Source organism: Macaca nemestrina, chromosome 9 (genome assembly GCF_043159975.1).
Source record: "Macaca nemestrina isolate mMacNem1 chromosome 9, mMacNem.hap1, whole genome shotgun sequence".
Lineage (NCBI taxonomy): Eukaryota > Metazoa > Chordata > Mammalia > Primates > Cercopithecidae > Macaca > Macaca nemestrina.
In genome coordinates this window covers 8,795,510-8,820,327 of record NC_092133.1, presented here as the reverse complement: position 1 = coordinate 8,820,327, position 24,818 = coordinate 8,795,510, and the positions used below count along the sequence as shown (strand labels likewise).

General features: G+C 42.9%; 1 protein-coding gene across 3 annotated transcripts in view; it reads left to right on the top strand.

Moving 5' to 3' along the window:
- The first annotated feature begins 264 nt into the window (after window positions 1–264).
- The window catches only part of LOC105470296 (zinc finger RANBP2-type containing 1), a 71,946-nt gene continuing 47,392 nt past the window's right edge, over window positions 265–24,818 (top strand). The window contains exons 1-2 of one of the 3 annotated variants that reach the window (XM_011722139.3): window positions 265–655; window positions 24,277–24,451. In XM_011722139.3, the coding sequence (XP_011720441.2) occupies window positions 24,411–24,451 (41 nt within the window). In that variant the 5' untranslated portion in view covers window positions 265–655; window positions 24,277–24,410. Of the gene's footprint in view, window positions 656–17,403; window positions 20,493–24,276; window positions 24,452–24,818 lie in introns of those variants that run through there. The other 2 variants (XM_024789358.2, XM_011722158.3) reach the window with 2 other exon arrangements.

Genomic DNA, 24,818 nt, shown 5'->3' with positions numbered 1-24,818 from the left:
CGTCAGCCCGCGCCCCCGAGCGCCACGCACCCCACGGCGGTCCGGCACCCTCAGGCCCACAGCGGTCCGCGGAAGGGAACCAGCGCGAGGCCAACGCGCGCCACCGACTCACAATCGAGGCCGCGCTCCGGCTGACGTCACCCTCTTTCGACCCGCCCCCTGAGCCCGGAAAGAGGCGGCCGCTCATTGGCTGCGCCGCCGGCGGCCTCGGGGCCAATGACAGGGCGGCGAGCGTCTGGGTCCGGCCTTGACGTTGTGCCGCTCGCCGCGGGGTTTATTTGGCTCCGGGTCCCTCGGCTGCCGCCATTAGGGGTCCGCAGCCCCGCGGCCGCCTCCCACACCTCACTGCCCCCGCCCCCCGGGGCTCCCCAGCCTCCGCGCCTCCTCTCCGCCCCTCTACCCCGGCCTCCGGCAGCCAGGAGCCGCGCGCGGACCCGCGGAGACCATGTCCTGACTGAGGGGAGAAGGCGGAGGCGGCAGCAGCGGGGCGGGCGGCGGCGCGGAGGGAGGCGGAGAGGGGACGGGCTCGACTCGTCGCCGCGGGCTGCGCGGGGAGTCGCCGCCGCCGCCGCCGCCGCCGCCGCCGCCGCCGCCGCCAAGCGCCCGTCGGACGGGGAGGAGGAGCAGGAGCTGGAGGGGGAGCCGCCGCCGCCAGGTAACCGGGCCCTGGGGGGCGCCCCACCGCGGCCTGCCGGGTCCCTCGCTTCCAGGCGGCGCCCAGGTTGCTGGGCCTCCCGGGCTGCCCGCCCGCCCGGCACCCCGGGGGCGGCCGCGTCGCAGGCGCGGGGAGGGCAGGGGCCCGGGCCGCCGCTGTCGGCCCTTCCATGTTAGGCGCTCCGGGTGCGGGGACGGCCCAGGGGCTGTGGGAGGGCGGGTCCGCCCAGCTTGTTTACCGACCGCCGGCCGGCCGGCCGCGGCTGGACGCCGTGCGGGTCCCGCCGCCGCTCTTCCGCCAGATTTCCCCACAACTTCTTTTCCTGCCGGAGACGGGTTAGCTAGTGGGGTTTCGGTCCCACTCCGCAATAGGCCGTAAACACTTGGGTCCATCGCCACAAGTTGGTTCTGGTCTCCAAACTTGTGTTTCAGTCCCTCGGCCACTTGCTTTCCACCTCCTGCGGTGGCCTCCAGTTGCCATTTCTAGGAAAATAAAGGTGGGGGACGACGAGGCGGGTGGGGAGGAGGAGCTGGAGCTAGTGGAAAGATTCGTCTACCCCTTCTGTTCTAAGTAACGAGTGTTCAGTGCAAGGATCTGTTTCTTCTCTGCTGTGGTTTGGTGCGGGTCATTTCACAGACAAAAGAACTGTAGTGAATGCTGGCATTAAGCGCAGGGAACAGGCAGTTTAGGTTAAGCCTGGAAGTTTGAACCGGCCCATTATCTTTGAGGTACACTGGTGTTTTGAAACTCTCTTGCTGAGAATTGTGTATTTCCGTCAGTTGATTACCCTTTTCTATAACTCCGTAGACTGTCGATTTAAGCGCCGCCCCATTTTACCAGTATTTTGGTTTCACCGTGTTTATGATGATGTTAATGAATCTAATATGCAAAAATACCGTTTTAGGAACACAATTCGAGTTTTTTTTTTTTTTTTTGAGACGGAGTCTCACGCTGTTGCCCAGGCTGGAGTGCAGTGGCACTATCTCGGCTCACTGCAACCTCCACCTCCTAGGTTCAAGCGATTTTCCTGCCTCAGCCTTCTGAGTAGTTGGGACTACAGGAATGCGCCACCACGCCCGGCTAATTTTGTATTGTTAGTAGAGATGGGGGTTTCTCCATGTTGGTCAGGCTGGTCTCGAACTCCCGACCTCAGGTGATCCGCCCGTCTCTCGGCCTCCCAAAGTGCTGGATTTAGGCGTGAGCCACCGCGCTTGGCCTGAGAGAAATCTTTAACTCTGGGACCTATTCTGTAAAGAGTGATTTCTTTACCTGTGTGTTTTAGTTAACATCACTTGTGCAGTATCCAGCAGTACCCCTGTTTTGATCAAACATGGATGACTCAGTGTACAAAACATAAACCAGGGGAAACCATAAGGAATTTTGATCTCGCCTTGTGCCAAGGCTCTTGGGAAAGTCATCTGAACTATGGGAGAAATAAAGCTGGATCTTGTCTCCTTGTTATTATTTTGAGTTAAATGAAGTAATTCTAAAAAAATTTAGAATCCTCTTGACTTTTGGCTCTAAAGGTAGGCAGGCTCTTTATACTAAAATTTCGTAACATTGTTTTTATTGGGCTGTTGGGGGTTTACGAGATAGTAGGACAGTAATGACACATTTTGCTCTTTTGAGGAGGATGTTATTTGAATGTCATGAAGGATTTTATTTCTGTTGCTGTTTTAGCGCCTTTTATTAATGCCTCAGAGCATTGGGACACCCATTTATTTACTCTTGAAATGTGCTTGGGTATGATGAACTCATTCATAGTAATATATTTTAAGCTCGTGGCCTTGATCCATGTCTGTACGCTGATAGGGGTTATGGCATGTCACATTTAAAGTCTGAGGATTAACATAGTTTTGGAACTCATGATCCAGTTGTACAATATTTGAGGGAAATTGCTTCATATGTGTAATTGATACAGTGAGAGCTTGTTCATGTGCTTTATAATAAATGTAAACTTTAAATGTGAATTACAGAAGTAGACCACTGACCTGGCCGGTGGCTCTTGCCTATAATCTCAGCACTTTGGGAGGCTGAGGCGGGCGGATCGCCTGAGGTCAGGAGTTCGAGACTAGCCTGGGCAACATGGTGAAACCCCGTCTCTACTAAAAATATAAAAAAATTAGCCGCGCATGGTATCGTGTGCCTGTAATCCCAGCTACTCGGAAGGCTGAGGCAAGAGAATCCCTTGAACCGCGGAGGCGGAGGTTGCTGTGAGCCGAAATCGAGCCACTGCACTCCAGCCTGGGTGACTGAGCGGGACTGCATTTGAAAACAACACAAAACAAAAGTAGACCACTATTAATTTGGTTCAGGTTTTTTTTTTTTTCCCTCCTCCTCCTCCTTTTTTTTTCTTGAGACGCAGTCTCGCTCTGTCGCCCAGGCTGAAGTTCAGTGGTGCGATCTTGGTTTACTGCAAGCTCCGCCTCCCGTGTTCACGCCGTTCTCCTGCCTCAGCCTCCTGAGTAGCTGGGACTACAGGCGCCTGCCACCACGCCCGGCTAAGTTTTTGTATTTTTAGTGTCACGGGGTTTCACCGTGTTAGCCAGGATGGTCTCTATCCTCCTGACCTCGTGATCTGCCCTCCTCGGCCTCCCAAAGTGCTGGGATTACAGGTGTGAGCCGCTGCGCCCAGCACCCCCTGCCTTTTTTTGTTTTTGAGACCTAGTCTCATCACTCTGTTGCCCAGGCTGGAGTGCCGTGGCGTGATCTTGGCTCACTGCAACCTCCCCCTCCCGGGTTCAAGCGATTCTTTTGCCTCAGTCTCCCGAGTAGCTGCTGGAATTACAGGCGCGTGCCAACACGCCCGGCTAATTTTTGTGTTTTTAGTAGAGATGTGGTTTCACCATGTTGGCCAGGCTGGTCTTGAGCTCCTGACCTCAAATGATCATCTACCTGCCTGGGCTTCCCAGAGTACTGGGATTACAGGCGTGAGCCACAGTGCCTGGCCTGATTTGGTTCAGTTTTATTATTTGGGCATTGCTGCTTGCCTCTTCCTTTCCAATAATATTCTCTTGTATCTGGGCTTTGTATACTTATCCTCTCATTGATTTGGTATTTGATTTGGAATATTTGTGCTCCATTTATGCTTCGGGTAAATGCTTGCACATTTCAACACTCTTACCCCTCACATCACAACATAAGGACTTACAGAAAACTCCTTTATACAGGCAAAATAAAGTTCAAACTTCTTGGTGTGGTGGTCAAGTTTCTCTGTAGTCTGGCACTGATCCATTCTTTAGTCCTAACTCTAATTTCTTTGAGAATCCCTAACTCTAGCCACACTAACTTGCTTGTTGTTCCTATGAAGTCCTTCCTCTTGGCCTTTCTTTATGCTATTCTTTCTGTTTGAAATCCTCTCTGCTTGTATTCATGGAGACTGTGTTCTGGGCCAAGAGAGGTCCTGTCTCTAGAGAAGTCTTTTTTGACTACTTTAACCCCAAGGGCTCTATTCAGTCTTCTCTTGTGTGAGACTTTCTTTCCTTAGAATATGCTAGCCTTGATTTCAGTTTATCTGTTTATGTTTCTATTTTGCTTCCCAATTAGTATTTTAAGACCTCTGCCAAATGGGTATAATTCTATACCCAGTATCTATCTGTGGAGACAATATATTCAACACTGAAATATGGATACATGGTCTGACAAAGTATTTTTGGTTATAGAGGTATTCTAGGATATGCAGTTTGTACTGTAGTTGGTGTTTCTGGGACTTTGATGGTTTATGAGACAAATATTTGAAATTATGGCTGTCTCTTTAAAAATTTGGTTGGTATGTTTATATCTATTATCGCATACTTCTTTGCCTGTAGAGGATGTTCGACATTTTGATAGTGTTTGTGTCATTAAAATAAAAATTAAATATCATGTTTTTCTGGTTTACTTCAGATTTGGGTCTGGGGCAGTTACTTGGGTCTTGGATGCTAAGTTTGGCCATTCCATATTGTATGGAGGTAACATTTAGCATCATGGGAAGGAGAAAATCTGTAGCCTCAGTTTGTATTCTTAACCTCAGATGTTGGCAGCATGTGTCACTGATGATAAGGCAGATGAGACAGGAGAATATGTGATTCACTACTGCTACCTGTCAACAGTCTTGGATGAAAAATTAGCCGGTCCACAGGATTTTTGTATACCAAGGATAACACATGTAATTATGTAGTACATAGGTGAATGCTGATGCATTTGGAAAATAGGTGTGTGTGTTTCTCTTGTGTGAGTAGGAGATATGGTGTTTTATGGGTACACAGTCTCTTGACACTAAACCATCTTGACTTACCTACTGCATCTATGTGGAAACTTGTCCTCTTTCTCCAGTTCAGTAAAATATTTTTTCCCTTGAAATTGATTTTTAGAAAGTATATAAAAACTCATTTTTTCAAGTGTCAGAAACCTTTTAGCATCATCGAAGTTAAAATGACTGTTCATAAACTTTTCAGAAATACTAGGCATTTTTACTTAGGCTACTAGATTTGTAAAAGGCATTTTCATAGAATTACGCCAGTGATTTCACTACCTGAAAAATCTGGATCCGTAAGCATTCTTTGCTTTTTGGAAGGGTGGTATTTTGGTTAATTCCATGAAGTTTTGGACAGGAGCCCTAAGTTTGAATTTTAAAATGGGGGTTGGCCAGGTAAATTGAATATAAAGTTGATATTTTTTCTGCTGCCTAGTTAATTAGATTAAACAAATTTTTTTTTGAGACAGGGTCTTGCTCTGTCTCCCAGGCCAGAGTGCCGTGCTGATCATGGCTCACCAAACTGTCCTCCCACCTTAGCCTCCCAAGTAGCTGGAACTACAGGTGTGCACCATTGTGCCTGGCTTTTTAAAGAAATTTTTGTAGAGACAAGGTCTCCCTATATTGCCCCCAGGCTGGTCTGAATTCCTGGGCCCAGCCAGTCCTCTTGCCTTGGCCTCCCAAAGTGCTGGGATTTATAGGCATGAACCCCTGAGCCCAGGTTAGATTTTTTTTTTTTTTTAATAGGGTCTCACTGTTTCTCAGGCTGGAGTGCATGGCATGATCACAACTCACTGCAGCCTTGGCTTCCCAGGCTCAAGCTATCCTCTCACTTTAGCCTCCCCAGTATCTGAGACTACAGATGCATGCCACCATGCCTGGCTAAATTTTTTTTTTTTTTAGATGGAGTCTCTCCCTGTCGCCCAGGCTGGAGTACCATGGCACGATCTCTGCTCACTGCACCCTGCACCACCCGGGTTCAAGCGATTCTCCTGCCTCAGCCTTCAGAGTAGCTGGGGTTACAGGCACGTGCCACCATGGCCAGCTAATTTTTTTGTATCTTTAGTAGAGATGGGGTTTCACTGTGTTGGCCAGGCTGGTCTCGAACTCCTGACCTCATGATCTGCCTGCCTCAGCCTCCCAAAGTGCTGGGATTACAGGCATGAGCCACCGCGCCCGTCCTTGCCTGGCTAATTTTTGTGTTTAGTTGTGGTGAGCCACTGTGCCCGGCCCTAAATATTTTAGTAATGAAAAAAACTACTACCCAGGTGTGGTGGCATGTGGCTGTAGTCACAGCTACTTGGGAGGCTGAGGTGGGAGGATTGCTTGATCCCAGGAATTTGAGTCCAGCCTGGGTATTAGTTTGTTTTCACACTGCTATAAAGAACTACCAGCCAGGCGCGGTGGCTCACTCCTGTGATCCCAGCACATTAGGAGGCCTAGGTGGGTAGATCACAAGATCAAGACCAGCCTGACCAACATGGTGAAACCTCATCTGTACTTAAAACACAAAAATTAGCTGGGTATGGTGGCACGTGCCTGTAGTCTCAGCTGCTTGGGCTGCTGAGGCAGGAGAATTGCTTGAACCCCGGAGGCAGAGGTTGCAGTGAGCTGAACTACATCTGTAACTCCAGCACTTTGGGAGGCTAAGGCGGGTGGATCACGAGGTCAGGAGTTCGAGACCAGCCTGGCCAACATGGTGAAACCCTGTCTCTACTAAAAATTCAAAAAAATTAACTGGGCATGGTGGCGTGCGCCTGTAATCCCAGCTATTTGGGAGGCTGAGGCAGGAGAATTGCTTGAACCCAGGAGGTGGAGGTTGCAGTGAGCCAGGATCGTGCCACTGCACTCCAGCCTGCCTTGGAAGAAAAAAAAAAACTACCTGAGATTGGTAATTTATAAAGAAAAGAGGTTTAATTGACTCACAGTTTCTCATGGCTGGGGAGGCTTCATGAAACTTTTAATCATGGTAGAAGACGAAGAGAAAGCAAGCTCCTTCACAAGGCAGGAGAGAGTGTGAGCGGGGGAAGTGCCACGCTTTTAAACTATCAGATCTCCTTAAAACTCACTCAGTATCACAAGAACAGCATGGGGAAACCACCCCCATGATCCAGTCACTTCCTGCCAGGTCCCTCCCTCGACACATGGGAATCACAATTAGCGATGAGATTTGGGTGGGGACACAGAGCCAAACCATATAGCTGGGCAACATAGCAAGACCCTCTCTCTTACAAAAAAAAAAGAATTTTTGTTATTTTTGTTGTTCACATATTGAGGGCAAACTGTCCCCCTCACTCCTGAACTAACACACCCCAGTTTTGATTTTTCATCCTTTGTCAAGTCAATTTTTAATGTGGGTGGTCTCTTTTTTTTTGAGACGGGGTCTTGGTATGTTACACAGGCTGGTGTCAAACTCCTCAGTTCAGCTGATCCGCCCGCCTCGGCCTTCCAAAGTGCTGGGACTGCAGGCTTGAGCCTCCGCTCCTGGCTGTAATGTGGGTGGTTTTAATTCATATAAATAAAAAATACTTGAATGCATAAGATACTAATTGGAATCACTTGCATATCTTTCCAATTTTTTCTAAAAAAAAAAAGCAGCTTCATTGAGGTGTATTTCATATACAATAAAATTCACCCCTTTAAAATAAAATTCACTGCTTTAAAGTATACAATTCAGTAGTTTTTAGTATACTTATAGAGTTGTACAGCCATTACCAACCACTATATAATCCTGGAACATTTTCATGACCCCAAAAAGAAACTCTACTCATTAAGAAGTCATTTCCCCCTTGCCTCAGCTCCTGGCAACTACTAATCTACTTTATCTCTCTAGATTTGCCTGTTCTGGATATGTCATAAATGGAATTGTACAATATACGACCGTTTATGTTGCTTTTTTCATTTATAATGTTTTCAAGGTTTATGTTGTGGCATGTGTCAGTACTTCCTTCCTTTTTATGGCTGGCTAGTATTCCATTGTATAAACAGCATTTTGTTCATTCATTGATTGATGGGCATTTAGTTTTTTTCCACTTTTTGGCTATTATGCTGCTGTGAACATTTGTACAAGTTTTTGTGTGAATGTAAGTTTTTAGTTTTCTTGGGTATATACCTACAGATGGAATTGCTGGGTCATGTGCTAATTATGTTTAACCTTTGAGGAACTTTCTGCCTCTTTTCCAAAGTGGTTGCATCATTTTACTTTGTTTTTAATTTGAGACAGAGTCTCACTTTGTCTTTCCAGGCTGGAGTGCAGTGATGTGATCTCAGCTCACTGCAACCTCTGCCTCCTGGGTTCAGGCGATTCTCATGTCTCACCTTCCTAAGTAGCTGGGACTACAGGCACGCACCACCATGCCTGACTAATTTTTGTATTTTCAAGTTGTATTTTTTTAGTAGAGACGAGGTTTCGTTATGTTGGCCAGGTTGGTCTCGAACTCCTGACAGGTGATCCGCCTGCCTCGGCCTCCCAGAGTGCTGGGATTACAGGCGTGAGCCACCGCACCCGGCTCATTTTACATTTCTGCCATCAATGTAAGTTCCATTTCTCTACATCCTAATCAGCACTTGCTATTGTCTTTTTTTTTTAATTGTCATTCTAGTGGAATGGCATCTCCTAGTTTTTATTTGCATTTCCCTGATGACTAATGATATTGAGCATCTTTTCGTGTGCTCATTGGCCATTTGCATATCTTGTTTAGAGAAGTGTTTATATCAAGTGTTTTCCTCATTTTTCATTTGGGTTATTTATCTTTTTGTTAGTGATTTTTTGCAAGAGTTCTTTATTCTGGATACAATTCCCTTACCTATATTTGCAGATATTTTCTTGTGTCTGTGGGTTGTCTTTTCAACTTCTTTATGGTGTTCTTTGAAACACAAAAGTCTTAATTTGATGAAGTCTAGTTACCTATGTTTTCTTTTGTCACTTGTGCTTTTGCCTAACCCAGGGTCGTGACAATTTATGTTTTCTTCTAAGAGTTTCTTAGTTGTAGCTCTCAAATTTAGGTCTCTGATCATTTTGAATTGAGCTTTGCGTATAATTTGAGGCAGAGGTCCAACTCAGTTTTTTTGCATGTGGCTGTCTAGTTGTCCCTGCACCATTTGTTGAAATACACTTAGTTTTAGCAGTGCACAGTCATGTATAGCTTAAATGTTCTGAGTAATGCATTGTGAGGTGATTTTGTCATTGTGCGAACGTCATAGAGTCTAGACAAAACCTACGTGGTGTAGCCTACTAGCAGTAAGGCCATGGGTTGTAGCCTGTTGTTCCTAGGTCATAAACCCTGTATAGCATGTTACTGTATTGAATATTGTGGTGTTTTTCTAACACAAAGGTAAGTGTTCATGAGTGTAAACGTAAACATACAAAAAGCACAGTAGAAATATAACGTAAAAGATTAAAAAAAAAAATAGTGCACCTATATAGGGCACTTACCATGAATGGAGCTTGCAAAACCGGAAGTTGCTCTGGGTGAGTCAGTGAGTGGGTGATGAATGAACGTCAAGGACGTACTATACACCACTCTAGACTTTTATGGACAGTGAACACTTTGGCTACACTAAATTTATTTAAACATTTTTCTTCAAAAATAAATTAATCTTAGCTTATTGTAACTTTTTAACTCTGTAAATTTTTAATTTTTAAAAAAACTTTAGACTTTTGTAGTAACACTTAAAACACAAACACATTGTGTAGCTGCACAAAAATATTTTCTTTCTTTAGATCCTTACCTTATAAGCTTTTTTCTATTTTTAAGCTTTTTTTTGTTAAAATCTAGGACACACATTAGCTTAGTCCTACACAGGGTCAGGATCATCAGTGTCACTGTCTTCTACCTGTACATCTTGTCCCACTGGAAGGTCTTCAGGGGGCAATAACATGCATAGAGCTATCATCTCTGATAACAATGCCTTCTAGAATACCTCCTGAGGGACCTGCCTAGGGCTTCTTTACAGTAGACTTTTTTTTTTCTAAAGTAAGTAGGATTAACATTGTAAAATAACAATCAAAAGTATAGTAAACTGGTAACATACTTATTATCATGATCAGATATTATGTACTGTATATAATTTTACATGCTACACATAGCTAGATTGCCAGCACAGTAGGTTTGTTTACACCAGCATCACTACAAACATATGAGTAATGAATGTGTTGTGCCATGACATTATGATGGCTTTGATGTCACAAGGCAAAGTTTTCAGCTTTGTTATGTAATCTTATGGGACCACTGTCACATATAGTCTGTCTTTGATTGACACATGGTTATGCAGGCCATCACTGTAATTATTCTCAACTGTAAGTGGATTTATTGCAAGGCAGGATTCCCTGGATATATGAAGAAATTATCCCTATTCTGCAGCAGAAGGAAAGGATCTCTCTTAGTGTTGCACAGTAAAAGTTGGAACAATACACTTGTGTGTGGAATTCTGAAGACATCACTTCTGTGATTTTTAAACCACTTCTAAATCCTTTCCTCTTTTGTTTGTGGTGGGTAATTACTGTCACTTTTTGGTATTTAATTGAGCTAAAGTTTATTTTTAAACAGGAACTAGTTCAGTTTTCAGAACTAGCTAAACTTTTTGTGGAATACTGTCTTTTGATAACAGCAGAATATTAAGTTTCTTTTTATTGACTAAATGACTAATAAGCAATGGTTACATGCAGATACTGTTTAGGGACATAATGAATTTTTCACAGTTGAGTGTTAGAAACAAATCATAATCCAGTAAACTAAGAACTATTTTAGAAGTTTGTTTTGAAGTGGTAAAAAAGGAATTAAAGGTCTGGTGCAGTGGGTCATGCCTGTAATTCTGGCACTTTGGGAGGCCGAGGCGGGTGGATCTCTTGATGCCAGGAGTTGGAGACTAGCCTGGCCAATGTGACGAAACCCCATCTCTACCAAAAATACAACAATTAGCCTGGGCATGGTGGCACATGCCCGTAATCCCAGCTTCCTGGGACACTGAGGCATGAGAATTGCTTCAACCTGGGAGGTGGAGGTTGCAGTGAGCTGAGGATCGCATCACTGCACTCCAGCCTGGATGATAGAGCAAGACTGTCTCGAAAAAAGAAAAAAAGTAAAAGGACTATATTTAGCATGAGATTGATGTTGGTCAGGGTGGGCTTTACTGAGGTGGGAACATTTGAGCTGGTCCTTGATGGAGGAGTACCAGATTTCTAGGTATATAAAACTGGGTAAGAAGGGGAATAGGAGTAGGCAAGCGTCTTGTTACGAGTGAAGGCATGGAGACATGAAAATTACATGTCATCTTTAGGGACTAGCAGAGGTTGCGGTGTAGCCGAAGCATGCGAATGAGGTTGGAAAGGCACTCCTAGCACTTGATCCTCACCTTCCCCCCGGGGCTGGGAATTAGAGGGGAGGAGTGATCTCCGTTTACCTTCCCCCTGGGGCTGGGAATTAGAGGGGAGGAGTGATCTCCATAAGTGTGGGTCATCTTTACAGATGTGAAGAGCCATTACCCATCCCTCCCCAACTGTGCAACTGTAAGTGTGTATTGGGAAGATATGTCAGGGATATTTGTGGTATATATTAGAAGTGTTGAAGGCATTGTTTTCATAGAAATTATTTTAGCAAATTTTTTTTTTTTATTGGGCATCTGCTGTGTGATTTGAAGTTGCTTAGGATTTTCTGAAAGATTACATAAAATACTGTTGAAAAGATGATTGCATATAAAACATATGATGTGTTCAATATTAAGTGTGTTAGAAAGCACATATACTAGATATTGGGATACACCTGTGAACAAGACAGTCTTTGCTGTAATTGTGTTCTATTTACACTCTAGTGTGGAGAGACAAATGCAAAAAGAAATGTCAGATAGTGATAAGTGCTATGCAGAAAATTAAAGTAGGGTGATGTGATGGAGAATGCCTGAGTGGTCAGAGAAAATCTTTCTGAGGAGGTGACATTTAAACTGAGATCTCAATGACAAGAATGACATGTGGAAAATCTGGGGAAATAACATTCTAGGCAGAGGCGATTTCTAATACAAAGCCCCTAAAGGGAGAATGATCTTGACTTGTAAAAGGAACAGAAAGAAAGTCACCTTATGTAAAAATTTGTAAGTAAAGCTGGGGAGTTTTAATTTTATTCTCTGTAAGGATGGCGGATAGAGTGGAAGTGCTATATCACTTAATCTCGGCAGTAATCGAAGTGACAAATAGTGGTGGCTTGGAATAGGGGTATAGCAGGGGAGTCTAGAGTGAAGCAAATTTGTGGGGACTTGTTTAGGAGGTAGTATGAGTGGTAGCTAGCTAGTCTGTTTTGTAACCTGATAATCTTGGGCAATGTGTTTATAATCATGGAAGGTTGTGGTGCATTAGCGAGGGGGCGCTAGAGTCAGAACTGGGGTTCACTTGCTAGCCTGTGACCCTAGATGAGATGTTTCACCTCTCCTGAAGGCACAGATTCTTTTTTTTTTGTGACGGAGTCTCACTTTGTCACCCAGGCTGGAGTGCAGTGGCGAGATCTCGGCTCACTGCAGCCTCTACCTTCCATATTCAAGCAATTGCCTCAGCCTCCTGAGTAGCTGGGATTACAGGTGCACACTACCACACCTGGCTAATTTTTTTTTGTATTTTTGTTAGAGCCGGGGTTTCACCATGTTGATCAGGTTGATCTCGATCTCCTGACCTTGTGGTCCATCCACTTGTGCCTCCTAAAGTGCTGGGATTACAGGTGTGAGCCACCGCACCTGGCCGACACAGATTATTATTCATAAAAATGGAGGCTGGGCGCCATGGCTCATGCCTGTAATCCCAGCACTTCGGGAGGCCGAGGCGGGTGGATCATGAGGTCAGGAGTTTGAGACCAGCCTGGCCAACATAGTGAAACCCTGTCTCTATCAAAAATACAAAAATTAGCTGGGTGTGGTGGCACACGCCTGTAGTCCCAGCTACTTAGGAGGCTAAGGCGGGAGAATCACTTGAACCCTGGGAGGCAGAGGTTGCAGTGAGCTGAGATCTGCCATTGCACTCCAACCTGGACAACAGAGCAATACTCTGTCTCAAAAAAAAAAAAAAAAAAAAAAAAAAAAAAAAAGGAGATGTGGGGTACTTTAGGAGGGAAGGTACCTGAGTATTCAGTGAAGTTAGTGTTCTTTACCTAAAGCTCCATACAAAACTTAAGTTGATGTTATGTCAAGCTGACAAGTGTTCGTGCTATTAATTATAGGACTTGGGTTTTGAAGTGATCAGTTTTAGCTCTCCACTTAAAGATAAGTAAGCCATTATTGTCCCTATTTTTTCAGATGAGAGGCTTGGGTCCTAAGGATTTGGCTAGTATTTCAGATGTAAGAGAGGGAGAGGGACTCAGACTCACGTTTTGGAAGTGCAGTACATTTCCTTCCTTCTTTTCCTTCGTTTTCCTTCGTCTTTCTTTCTTTCTTTCGTGGACTCTCGCTCTGTTGCCAAGGCTGGAGTGCAGTGGTGCAACCTTGGTTCACTGCAGCTGCCTCCTCTTGGGTTCAAGCAATTCTCCTGCCTCAGCCTCCTGAGTAGCTGGGATTATAGGCACCCACCACCACGTCCAGCTAATTTTTGTATTTTTAGTAGAGGTAGGGTTTCACCATGTTGGCCAGGCTGGTCTCAAACTCCTGACCTTAGGTGATCTGCCTGCCTTGGCCTCCCAAAGTGCTGGGATTACAGGCGTGAACTACCATACCCGGTCCGGTACTTTTTCATGTATGTGAGAGAACTAGGTATAAATATCAAGAGATGAAACTGGTTTTCTGTAGTAAAGTACATTTCTATGCTTTAGTGAAAGATAATATATTATTAAAGGGAAATATTGTAGGATATTCTTGATATATATATTTGGAAGAGTAGCTGAGAAGATACTTAAAAGATTAATTGTGGCTGTGTGCAGTGGCTCATGCCTGTAAACCCAGGACTTTGAAAGGCTGAGTCGGGACGATTGAGGCTTGGAGTTTGAGATTAGCCTGGACAATGTATGAGACCTTGTCTCTAATAAAAATTTAAAAAATAACTTGGTGTAATGGTGGGTGCCTGGAGTCCCAGGTACTCTGAAGGCTGAGGTGAGAGGATCGCTTGAGTCTGGGAAGTTGAGGTTGCAGTGAGCCGTGATCATGCCACTGCACTCTAGCTTGGGCCACAGAGTAAGATCCTGTTAAGAAACAAAAACTGGTTGGGCGCGGTGGCTCACGCCTGTAATCCCAGCACTTTGGAAGGCCGAGGCGGGCGGATCATGAGGTCAGGAGATCGAGACCATCCTGGCTAACGTGGTGAAACCCCGTCTCTACTAAAAATGCAAAAAATTAGCCGGGTGTGGGGGTGGGCGCCTGTAGTCCCAGCTACTTGGGAGGCTGAGGTAGGAGAATGGCGTGAACCCAGGAGGAGGCGGAGCTTGCAGTGAGCTGAGATCACGCCACTGCACTCCAGCCTGGGCGACTGAGCGAGACTCCGTCTCAAACAAACAAACAAACAAAGCAAAACAAAACAAAAACCAGCCATGAAGGGCTTTTTATGCCATCTTAAGGATATATATATAATTTTTGGAGACAAGATTTTGCTTTGTCTCTTGGCTGTAGTGCAGTGGTGTGATCATAACTCACTGCAGCATTGACCTTCCGGGCTCAAGTGATCCTCTCACCTCAGCCTTCCGCCTAGCTGGGACTACAGGCATGTGCCACCATACCCGGCTAACTTTATAACAATGTTTTGTGAAGATGGAGTCTCACTATGTTGCCCAGGCTGATCTCAAACTCCTAGGCCTCCCAAGGTGCTAGGATTACAGCAGTGGTTCCTACCACTCCAGCCCTGTGTCCTTTTAAATACTTTCCATTATTATTATTTTTTGAGACAGAGTCTTGCTGTGTTGCCCAGGCTGGAGTGCAGTAGTGTGGTCTTGGCTCACTGCAGCCTCTGCCTCCCAGGTTCAAATGATTCTCTTGCCTCAGCCTCCCCAGTAGCTGGGATTACAGACGCCCACCGCGACTCCCGGCTAACCTTTGTATTTTTAGTAGAGACAAGGTTTTACCACATTGACCAGGCTGGTCTTGAACTCCTGATCTCAGGTGATCCACCCACCTCGGCCTCCCAAAATGCTGGGATTATGGGTGTAAGCCACCGCGCCCGGCCTAAGAATACTTTATTTTTTTTAGAGCAGTGTTAAGTTCACAACAAAATTGAGCAGAAAGTACAGAGAGTTCTCATATACCTGCTGCCCCCATGTTTTCCCCACTGTCTACATCATTCCCCAGGGTGGTATATTTGTTAACAATTAATGAACCAGCATTGACACATAATCACCCAAAGTACGTAATTTACATTAGGATTCACTCTGTTTGTAGATTCTATGGGCTTTGACAAATTTATAATGAAAAGTATCTTTCATAATAGCACACAGTGATTTCACTGCTCTAAAACTCCTCTGTGCTCTTCTATTTATCCCTTCCCTCTAACTCTTGCAATCCACCTGATCTTTTTACTGTCTTCATGTTTTGCCTTTTCTAGAATGTTGTATAGTTGCAATCATTCATTATGTAACTGTTTCAGGTTGTCTTTCACTTAGTAATATGCATTTAAGGTTCGTTCATGTCTTTTTGTGGATTTATAGCCCATTTGTTTTTAGAGCTGTATAATATTCCATTGTCTGAATGTGCCACAGTTTATCCATTCACCTACTGAAGGACATCTTGGTTCTTTCCAACTTTTTGCAATTAGAAAAAATTTCCCACACTATACGGGTGTAAAGGTTTTTTTTTTTTTTTTTTGAGATGGAGTCTCGCTCTGTTGTCCAGGCTGGAGTGCAGTGGTGCAGTCTTGGCTCACTGCAGCCTCCGCCTCCTGGGTTCAAGTGATTCTTGTACTTCAGCCTCCCAAGTAGCTGGGTCTATGGGTACCTGCCACCACACCTGGCTAATTTTTTGTAATTTTAGTAGAGATGGGGTTTTACCATGTTGGCCAGGCTGGTCTTGAACTCCTGACCTCGAGAATCCACCCACTTCGGCCTACCAGAGTGCTGGGATTACAGGTATGAGCCACTGTGCCTGGCCAAGATTTTGCAGTTATAAATGAATCTGCTGTGAAATCCATGTGTAGATTTCTGTGTGAACATAAGTTTTCAACTCATTTGGGTAATTAGCAAGGAGTGAGATTGCTGTATCACATGACCAAAGTACATTTTTGTGAGAAACTGCCAAATTGTCTTCCAAAGTGACTGTACCATTTTGAATTTCCACCAACAGTGAATGAGAGTTCCTGTTGCTCCACATTCTTGACAGCATTTGGTAGTGTCAGTGTTTTGGATTTTAGCCATTCTAATAAGTATGTGGTGGTATCTCATTGTTTTAATTTGTAATTACCTAATGATGTATGGTGTATTTTTGTATTTTTAGTAGAGACAGGGTTTCACCATGTTGGCCAGGCTGGTCTTGAACTCCTGACCTCAGGTGATGAGCCCACCTTGGCCTCCCAAAGTGCTGGGATTATAGGCGCGAGCCACCTCCCCCGCCCCCGCGTTTGAAAAGATGTTCAACATCTTTTCATATGCTTATTTACCACCTATATATATTCTTTGGTGAAGTGTCTGTTCAGATCTTTTGCACATTTTTCAGTTGAGTGGTTTTCTTATTGTTGAGTTTTAAGAGTTCTTTGTATATTTTAGATAACAGTCATTTATCTTTTGCAAATTTTTTTTCTGATTTTTGGTATTCTCATTGCCTTGATAGTGTCTTTCACAGAGCAGAAGTTTTAAGTATCAGTGAAGTCCAACTTAATCAGTTTTCCTTCTTTTTTTTTTTTTTTTTGAGATGGAATTTTACTCTTGTTGCCCAGGCTGGAGAGCAATGGTGCAATCCCGGCTCATGCAACCTCCGCCTCCCAGGTTCAAGCGATTCTCCTGCCTCAGCCTCCTGAGCAGCTGGAATTACAGGTGCGCGCCACCACACCTGGCTAATTTTTTTTGTATTTTTAGTAGAGACAGGGTTTCACCTTGTCGGTCAGGCTGGTCTCAAACTCTTGACCTCGTGATCGCCTGCCTCGGCCTCCCAGAGTGCTGAGATTACAGGTGTGAGCCACCGTACCTGGCTGACAGAAATTAAATTCTGAATGAAGTAGCATGTTCATAGTTCTTGCAAACGTCGTTTTATTGTTTAAATGCTGGATTGACGTGTATTTTTGGAGTTAATTGTTCCATTTCCATACATGTTTAAGAAAACTGGGCCGGGCGCGGTGGCTCAAGCCTGTAATCCCAGCACTTTGGGAGGCCGAGACGGGCGGATCACGAGGTCAGGAGATCGAGACCATCCTGGCTAACACGGTGAAACCCTGTCTCTATTAAAAAATACAAAAAACTAGCCGGGCAAGGTGGCGGCGCCTGTAGTCCCAGCTACTCGGGAGGCTGAGGCAGGAGAATGGCGGGAACCCGGGAGGCGGAGCTTGCAGTGAGCTGAGATCCGGCCACTGCACTCCAGCCCGGGCGGCAGAGCGAGACTCCGTCTCAAAAAAAAAAAAAGAAAACTGGTCTTTCATCCAATTAGATTGCAGGTTCTCTGATCACAGGGACAGTGTTTTGTCTAGTTATATCTTTCCATATTTCTGAGCGCATGGTAAATCTTTGGTAAATGATGCTCTAGGTTGTTACATTAGTTTTGTTTGGGATTGTGATTTAAGGTACCTGATTGACCTAGGATGTCTCAAACTGTGTAAAGGAGCTACGCTCTAAGATAGGTTCTAGTGAAGCTCAAGACTTATCTGTATTACTCCTCCTCACTTTCTTGTTATGATTGAGGAGCTGAAGTGTTCAGATAGAGTAAGTATGTAAAGAGCTAGAGCTCCTCCTGAGATGATAAGATGAACAGAAAGAGCATTAATATTGTTTCATGCTAGATTTGACACAATATAAGTTAACTTTTTTCTTCTAGATCTTCTTTCCTTCTAGTCAGTGGATTGCTAATTGTCTAGTGGTTTAAAAGGAAACAGAATATTAGAGTTGTAACTTTTATTACAGTTTTTTCTAATGTAGCCTTGACAGATTAAAATGTAACATTTAAATTTGTTATATTTTGAAGACTTAGGTTTGGTTGGAATGAAGTTAGTTGTAGCTGTAGAGGGTTGTCACCTCAGTTAATTAAGGCATAGTGCTGATAAGGCCAAGGTCACCCTGGCAGGTGTTATTTAATTTTACTTTGTCCAACTTATCCACAAATTCCTAGGAAGTGTACAGTATGTTTAGTTCAAATCTACTCATTTGATACAGATGCTATAGATAATAGTGACCTCTTTTTATAGGAATGCCAGCTCATTTTTGATATCTAATTATTATTTACATACAATTTCACACTAATTTAGGACTTTTAGAAGATAATGATTGCAAAAGATTTGTACTTGTGTTATTGTCATAGCTCGATTTGAATAGTTAACCAGTGTATGGGTTGCCACAGTGCCAGGTTTGTTTTAGGATGGTAGACTTTCAGAGCAGTGACGAAAGGAACAAACTTTTATTGAACAGTTTTGTGGCTCTTAGTAGTCTAATCCCTTCAATTTGTAGATGGGAAAACTGAGGCTCAGAAATACGAAATTTTGATTAGGAATTCAGTTTTGGACATGTTAACTGTGAGATACTTGTTAAACATTCAGATTGAGATGTCAGGTGGGCAGCTGGTTTTACAAATCTTGAGTTAGGGGAGAGATCCAACTTGGAGATACAAAATTTTAAATTATTACCAAATAGCTGATATTTAAAGCCCAGGGATTGACTAAGGTCCCCAGAGTAGTTAGAGGTTAGAGAGAAGAGGACCAAAGCTTGGGGCACTTGGCTTTTTAATTCAGAAACATAAGGAAGCCAACAAAGAAGTTTGAGGAAGAAAAGCTACTGAGATTGGAGGAAAACCAGGAGAATGTCTTGGAAACCATGTTAGAACAGTATGTTTAATTGTGGATTATAGAACCAGAGAGCTTCAGACTAAGTAATTTAACAAATAATTTAGTGATTGTTGTATTTTGCCTAAGAGTTCTTTTTATTTCAAATGCTGAACTTGTAGAGGCAAAAGTGTTTAATAATTTTGGGGATTCAATTACAAGTTACGTATTTTTTAATGGGGCTAGAATGTGAAGGTGCTGAAGTCACTGCTTGCTGTATAATATTCTAGATATTTGTTGATGTAGTTCTATACTTAAGTATGGACCTAACTGGTGTGTTACAAAATGAGGGAAAAACAAATGTAATAGGTTTTGCTCAGTTTATAATCTGGTCAAGGATATAGGAAAACATAATAAGTGTATCAAACATGAATCTTAGTCCGAAAACTCAGATGGAAAGAAGGTACCACATTTGCTTTCTTTAAATTAACTTGATTTGAATACTACTACTTCGGCAAGAAATTCAACCTCAGTCATCCTTGGGGCTCCCTCTCCTCATGTTCTTGGAAGGCCTGGTGTCATATGGTTCAGATTTTGCCTGCATTGGTTATAGTATTGTCTTCCATTGTCCTCCACAAGGTTCCATCAGGTTCTGTGGCTCTGCCACCAACTGTGGGCCCTAGTGCCTGTGACTTCACACCTAGTTTATATCTAGCAGACACTTTTTACTGAGGTCTTGCTGCCATGGAGTTGATTCCATCCTCTCTAGAATTTCTTCTGAGATTGCTCACAAGGTCTACTCCTTTCTTTCATCGAGTCGTTCAACATGGTCTCTTCTTGGGTTTTACTAAATACAAGGTGCTGCTCTACCTTCCGTGCCACTGGAATCTCTGAACAGAGGGTTTTGAAAGCCTGGCTGTTTGACTGGAAATCGAAGGGAGGGATGGAAATAGAAGGGTGTGAGTGACATAGGAAAAACATGAATTAGTGTTCCAAAAACTAGCCCCAAGAGGAAATATAAAGTGCCAAATGTCAGTAAGTATGGTTGCTTGGAGTGTGCTTGGAGTGATTTGAAAACTTCATGAAGATGAGACTTGAACTGAGCCTTAAAGAATGTAGAATTCATTATAAATGATGGTGTCTGTTGTGCTTCTGTATCTAAGGCAGTACCTTCATGTGTATATTGTTGGGTGGTGGTGACACATGCATGAGTCAGGGGCGTGTGTGGCATGTTTGGGAGTGAGTGTGTGGTGTGTGTGTTTGTTACAGGAAGGAGATGAGAGTTTCTACTGTTGCAGAAGAGCCTCAGAAAGAGAATTGTGGAACAATCAGCTGGATGGATTTAGAAAGGGAAGATGCTTACAAGGCTTTGATAGTAGTTCTGACCTGAACTGGAAAAGGATTGATGGCAGTGGGAATGAAAAGGCAGTAATTGGGTAGAAACCGCTAGAAAGAATCTGTGGGGAGAAGGCAGAATTTAAGGTGATTCTGAGTTCTCTGCTGGGTGCAGAGGTATTAATAGTGTCATTAATGGAAACTGGAAAAGTCAAGATAGAAGTTTGTTGTGAGAAGAAGATAAGGAGTTAAATAGATGATTTGATAACCTGTTGGAGCCCTGAAATGAGGTTAGATTTGTAGATAAAGGGTTTACCATATCATTGATCTTCACGATCCTGCTCTAGACTGGTTGTTTTTCCTGTTGACTATTGTGAAGAAGACAGTGATGAAAGAATAACTGATGAGAAAAGAAGAGATGAGTATGTGCGATATTTTGGCTTAAGTATTTAAAACTTTTTTATTTACAGAAATTTTATAATTCAAAATTACTTTGTAACATTTTAAAAGCCTGAAAATTTAGCATGCTTGGAAAATCCTTTTTAGTTTTAGCTTTCGTCTTTATATCCCTAAGACGTTCTGAGCATTTGTAAATCTCCACAGGTTTATATTAATAATCTCCACAGGTTTATATTAATAAGCTAATATTTATATTAATAAGTATAAATTTGTATTAATAAAGCTAATAAAAATTTTTAAGGCTGCTTTTTGTTGTTGTTTGAGACGGAGTCTTGCTTTGCCGCCCAGGCTGGAGTGCAGTGGTGCAATCTCTGCTCACTACAACCTACGTAGACCCCCCGATTCAAGCAATTTTCCTGCCTCAGCCTCCTGAGTAGCTGAGTAGTATAACTTCTCATCATTTGAAACTACTGGCAGTTGAGCTTATCTCAGTTTGTTTCTTGAGTTTGCACTTGAAGGGAATTCTTTCTTTCTTTCTTTTTTTTTTTTTTTGAGATGGAGTTTCGCTCTTGTTGCCCAGGCTGGAGTGCCGTGCCACAATCTCGGCTCACTGCAACCTCCGCCTCCTGGGTTCAAGCGATTCTCTTGCCTCAGCCTCCCGAGTAACTGGGATTATAGGCACCCACCACCATGCCCAGCAATTTTTGTGTTTTTGGTAAGATGAGGTTTCACCATGTTGGCCAGGCTGGTCTTGAACTCCTGACCTCAAGTGATCCACCCACCTCAGCCTCCCAAAGTGCTGGGATTACAGGCGTGAGCCATTGCGCCCAGCCGAGAATTATTTCACTTCTTCAGTTCTTCATATTGTTTAGTAGATGGTTGGGGAAATTTGTAGTGTAGCTACAATTTTGAGGAATTGACTTCAGTATAAATATAATTCTTATACAGTGTTTAGTATTGTTTCACAAATATTAAACATGACAGTATAAAAAATGTTCAATTACGTAAGTCCCTTTCCACCGCCTGCTATTAGTACATACACCATAATACTTGTGCACTCTTATTATTATCTGAATTGGAAAGTATATAATTAAAAACAGTTACGAATTTAGTACTTGTAAATTTAGCACTAGTAAATGGTTGATATATTTAAGAGACATTATTCATTCTACAGGCAGAGCTTGATGCACAAATGGATTCCTGGTCTCCTTGGTCCACAGGATGGAAACTGTTGGTATTGCATTTGAACCAAGGAATATTTGTCTTAAGAGTAGCAGTTTTGTCTAGTTCTCCTTAATGAAGGCCCAGATTATGTAGATTTTATTGTGGTTTTATTTTACCAATTAATTGAAATTTGAGTCCTTGGATAGAATTTGCAAATCTGCTTTGCATGCAGAATTAAACTTGTAAACTAAATTTACTTGGGTGTATGAATGTATTTAATACTTAAAGTGATATTTAGTAAGTTTTATTTCAAGGTAGAGTATTAATTTTAGAGCTGGCTACTTTGGAAATAATTTTATGTACTTTTTGGAATGTTTTGACATCTGGAAAAAGTATCCTCTGTTAATTTCTTCATAGTACTGCCAAAAAAAAAAGACACACACACACACACACACACACACACACACACACACACACACACACAGTTCAGTTGATGTTATCCTTACTCTTTAGTTCTGTTTACTAATTACCACAGGTAGAAATAGCTGTCTCAGATAATCTTCAGTGAATTTTTTTTCTTTTTCTTTTGTGTTTTTGTTTTTTTGAGACAAGGTCTCACTCTGAGTACAATGGTATAATCATGGCTCACTGCAGCCTTAACCGCCCTGGGCTGAAGCGATCCTCCTGCTTCAGCTTCCTGAGTAGCTGGGACCACAGGCATGTGCCACCACCTTTGGCTGATTTTTGTATTTTTTTGAAGAGATGGGGTTTTGCCATGTTGCCCAGGCAGGTGTCAAACTCTTGGATTCAAGCAAGCCAGCTACCTAGGCCTCCTGTGCCGGGATTATAGGTGTGAGTGCCCAGCCACTCTTCAATAAATTTTACCTTGCAGTTGCTAAACAACATTCCTGCAATGTTTCAAGTTCCCTTAGAGTGAAGACTATACATCATTACATTTTTTTTCTTTGTTTTTCCTTGAGACAGTCTTGCTCTGTCATGGCAGGCTGAAGCACAGTAGCACAATCATAATTCACTGTGGTCTTGAACTCCTATGCTCAAATGAGCCTCCTTAGCCTCCTGAGTAGCCGGGACTATAGGCACAGGCCACTGCACCTGGCTAATTAAACAAGAATTTTTTTTGTTTGGACGGGCGTAGTGGCTCACGCCTGTAATCCCAGCTCTTTGGGATGCTGAGGCAGGTGGATCACTTGAGGCCAGGAGTTTGAGACCAGCCTGGCCAACAAGGTGAAACTCTGTCTCTACTGAAAATTAAAAAATTGGCTGGGCATGGTGGGATGCTCCTGTAGTTCCAGCTACTCAGGAGGCTGAGGCAGGAGATTCACTTGAACCCGGGAGGCAGAGGCTGCGGTGAGCCAAGATCGTGCCACTGCACTCCAGGTTGGGTGACAGAGCGAGACTGTCTCAACATCAACAAAAATTGTGTGTGTGTGTGTGTTTTTTTTTTTTTCCTTTTTTGTAGTGATGGAGTCTTGCTATGTTGCCCAGGTTGGTCTTGAATCCTGGGCTCAAGTGATCCTCCCACCTCATTCTCCCAAAGTGCTGGGATTATAGACTTGAGCCACTGTGCTTATTATCTAATATAAGGCACATCTCTTAAAACTCTTGAGCTTGGTTTTGGTATTGCTCAGTTACCTGGATTTTCAGAGGTTGGTGGGCTAATTAGGCAGCTATCTGTCCATTATTTTACCAGGCATTTATGACAGTGATTATTTTTTATGGCAATTTTTTGTTTGTTTTTGAAATCAGCCTAGACATTTAACTATATTATGCCAGTATATTAGTTACATGAAGATTAGCTAAGATAACGTAAGGTTACGGGCTGTTTAGTTGGGCCTACAAACATAGTAAGACTTTATCAAAACAAGTATGAATTTTGAATGTGAATATTTTAAAAGATATATTGAAATTACTTAGAGTAGCCCTGGATATATGTTCATTATGGATGGCATTTATCTTGTTAATAAGTTTCTACATGCTCATTTTAATTTTCGGTAGCATGAGCAAGTAACTTATATTTCGTTCCTGAGAAACTAAAAGAATCTGCCTGAGGAGTATGAAAATTGCCATTAAATCTGTATTGTCTACTTTCTGGATGCTTATATGATTATAGTTCTCTGCTCTTCCACACATTTTTGGGCTGCTATCAGGTTGTAAGTAATCATTATACAAACTAAATTTAAAAATTTAAGCAAGATAATTTTATATTCCTTGGATCAGGGAAAAAAATGCAGTTGCTGAAGGTGGTTTCATAGCTAAATATAAGCAATTATTTTGCTTTTTCTACTTTTTTGGATTTTATCATCTTTTCCCTTTTAGTAATAGAAGTAATACAGGTAGGAATTAACTTAGCACTGCCAAATTAATGGTAATACTAGACCTTTGTGCACAGCACAGGATTAAGGTTATATAGAAAAATGTCTCATCCGTGTTTAATTTGGCTGACCAGCTCAGTTGATTAGCCAGTTTTATTGTTCTGTTAAATTAAAATTCTAAATATAGTTGTCCATTGTTCAAATAAATGAGTAGGGTTAAAATAGAGAATTGATAAAAATAAAGCCTTAAAAAACCTTTTAGCTAAAGTAGCAGGCTTCAAGTGAAATTCAGTTTTGGTCTCCTTTACAGGAATAGCTATTCACAGTCAGACAGAACCACTTATCACGTTTTGCAGTATCTCCTGAGGAAGTCAGAATCTGAGCCAGCATGAAGACGGAATCTTGTCTTCGATCTGATTTGCAAACCGTACTTTTATTCTAATCATGTGCAAGGTGGAGGTTATAGCGTGGGAACTAAAATCTTAGTAAGTGTGGTTTTTATTTTAGCTATTAAATAGTGTATATTCTTATAGTGATTTTTTTTTCTTCTTAGCAGAGTTCACACTATAAATGGTGTATGGACTTGGCAGGCAGGAACATAATACAGTATACTTCAAAAGTGAAAGATTTAGGCCAGGCGCGGTGGTTCATGCCTGTAATCCTAGCACTTTGGGAGGTCGAGGTGGGTGGATCATGAGGTCAGGAGTTGAAGAGAAACCTGGCCAAGATGCTGAAACACCATCTCTACTAAAAATATAAAAATTAGCCGGGCATGGTGGCATGCGCCTGTACTCCCAGCTACTTGGGAGGCTGAGGCAGGAGAATCGCTTGAACCTGGGAGGTGGAGGTTGC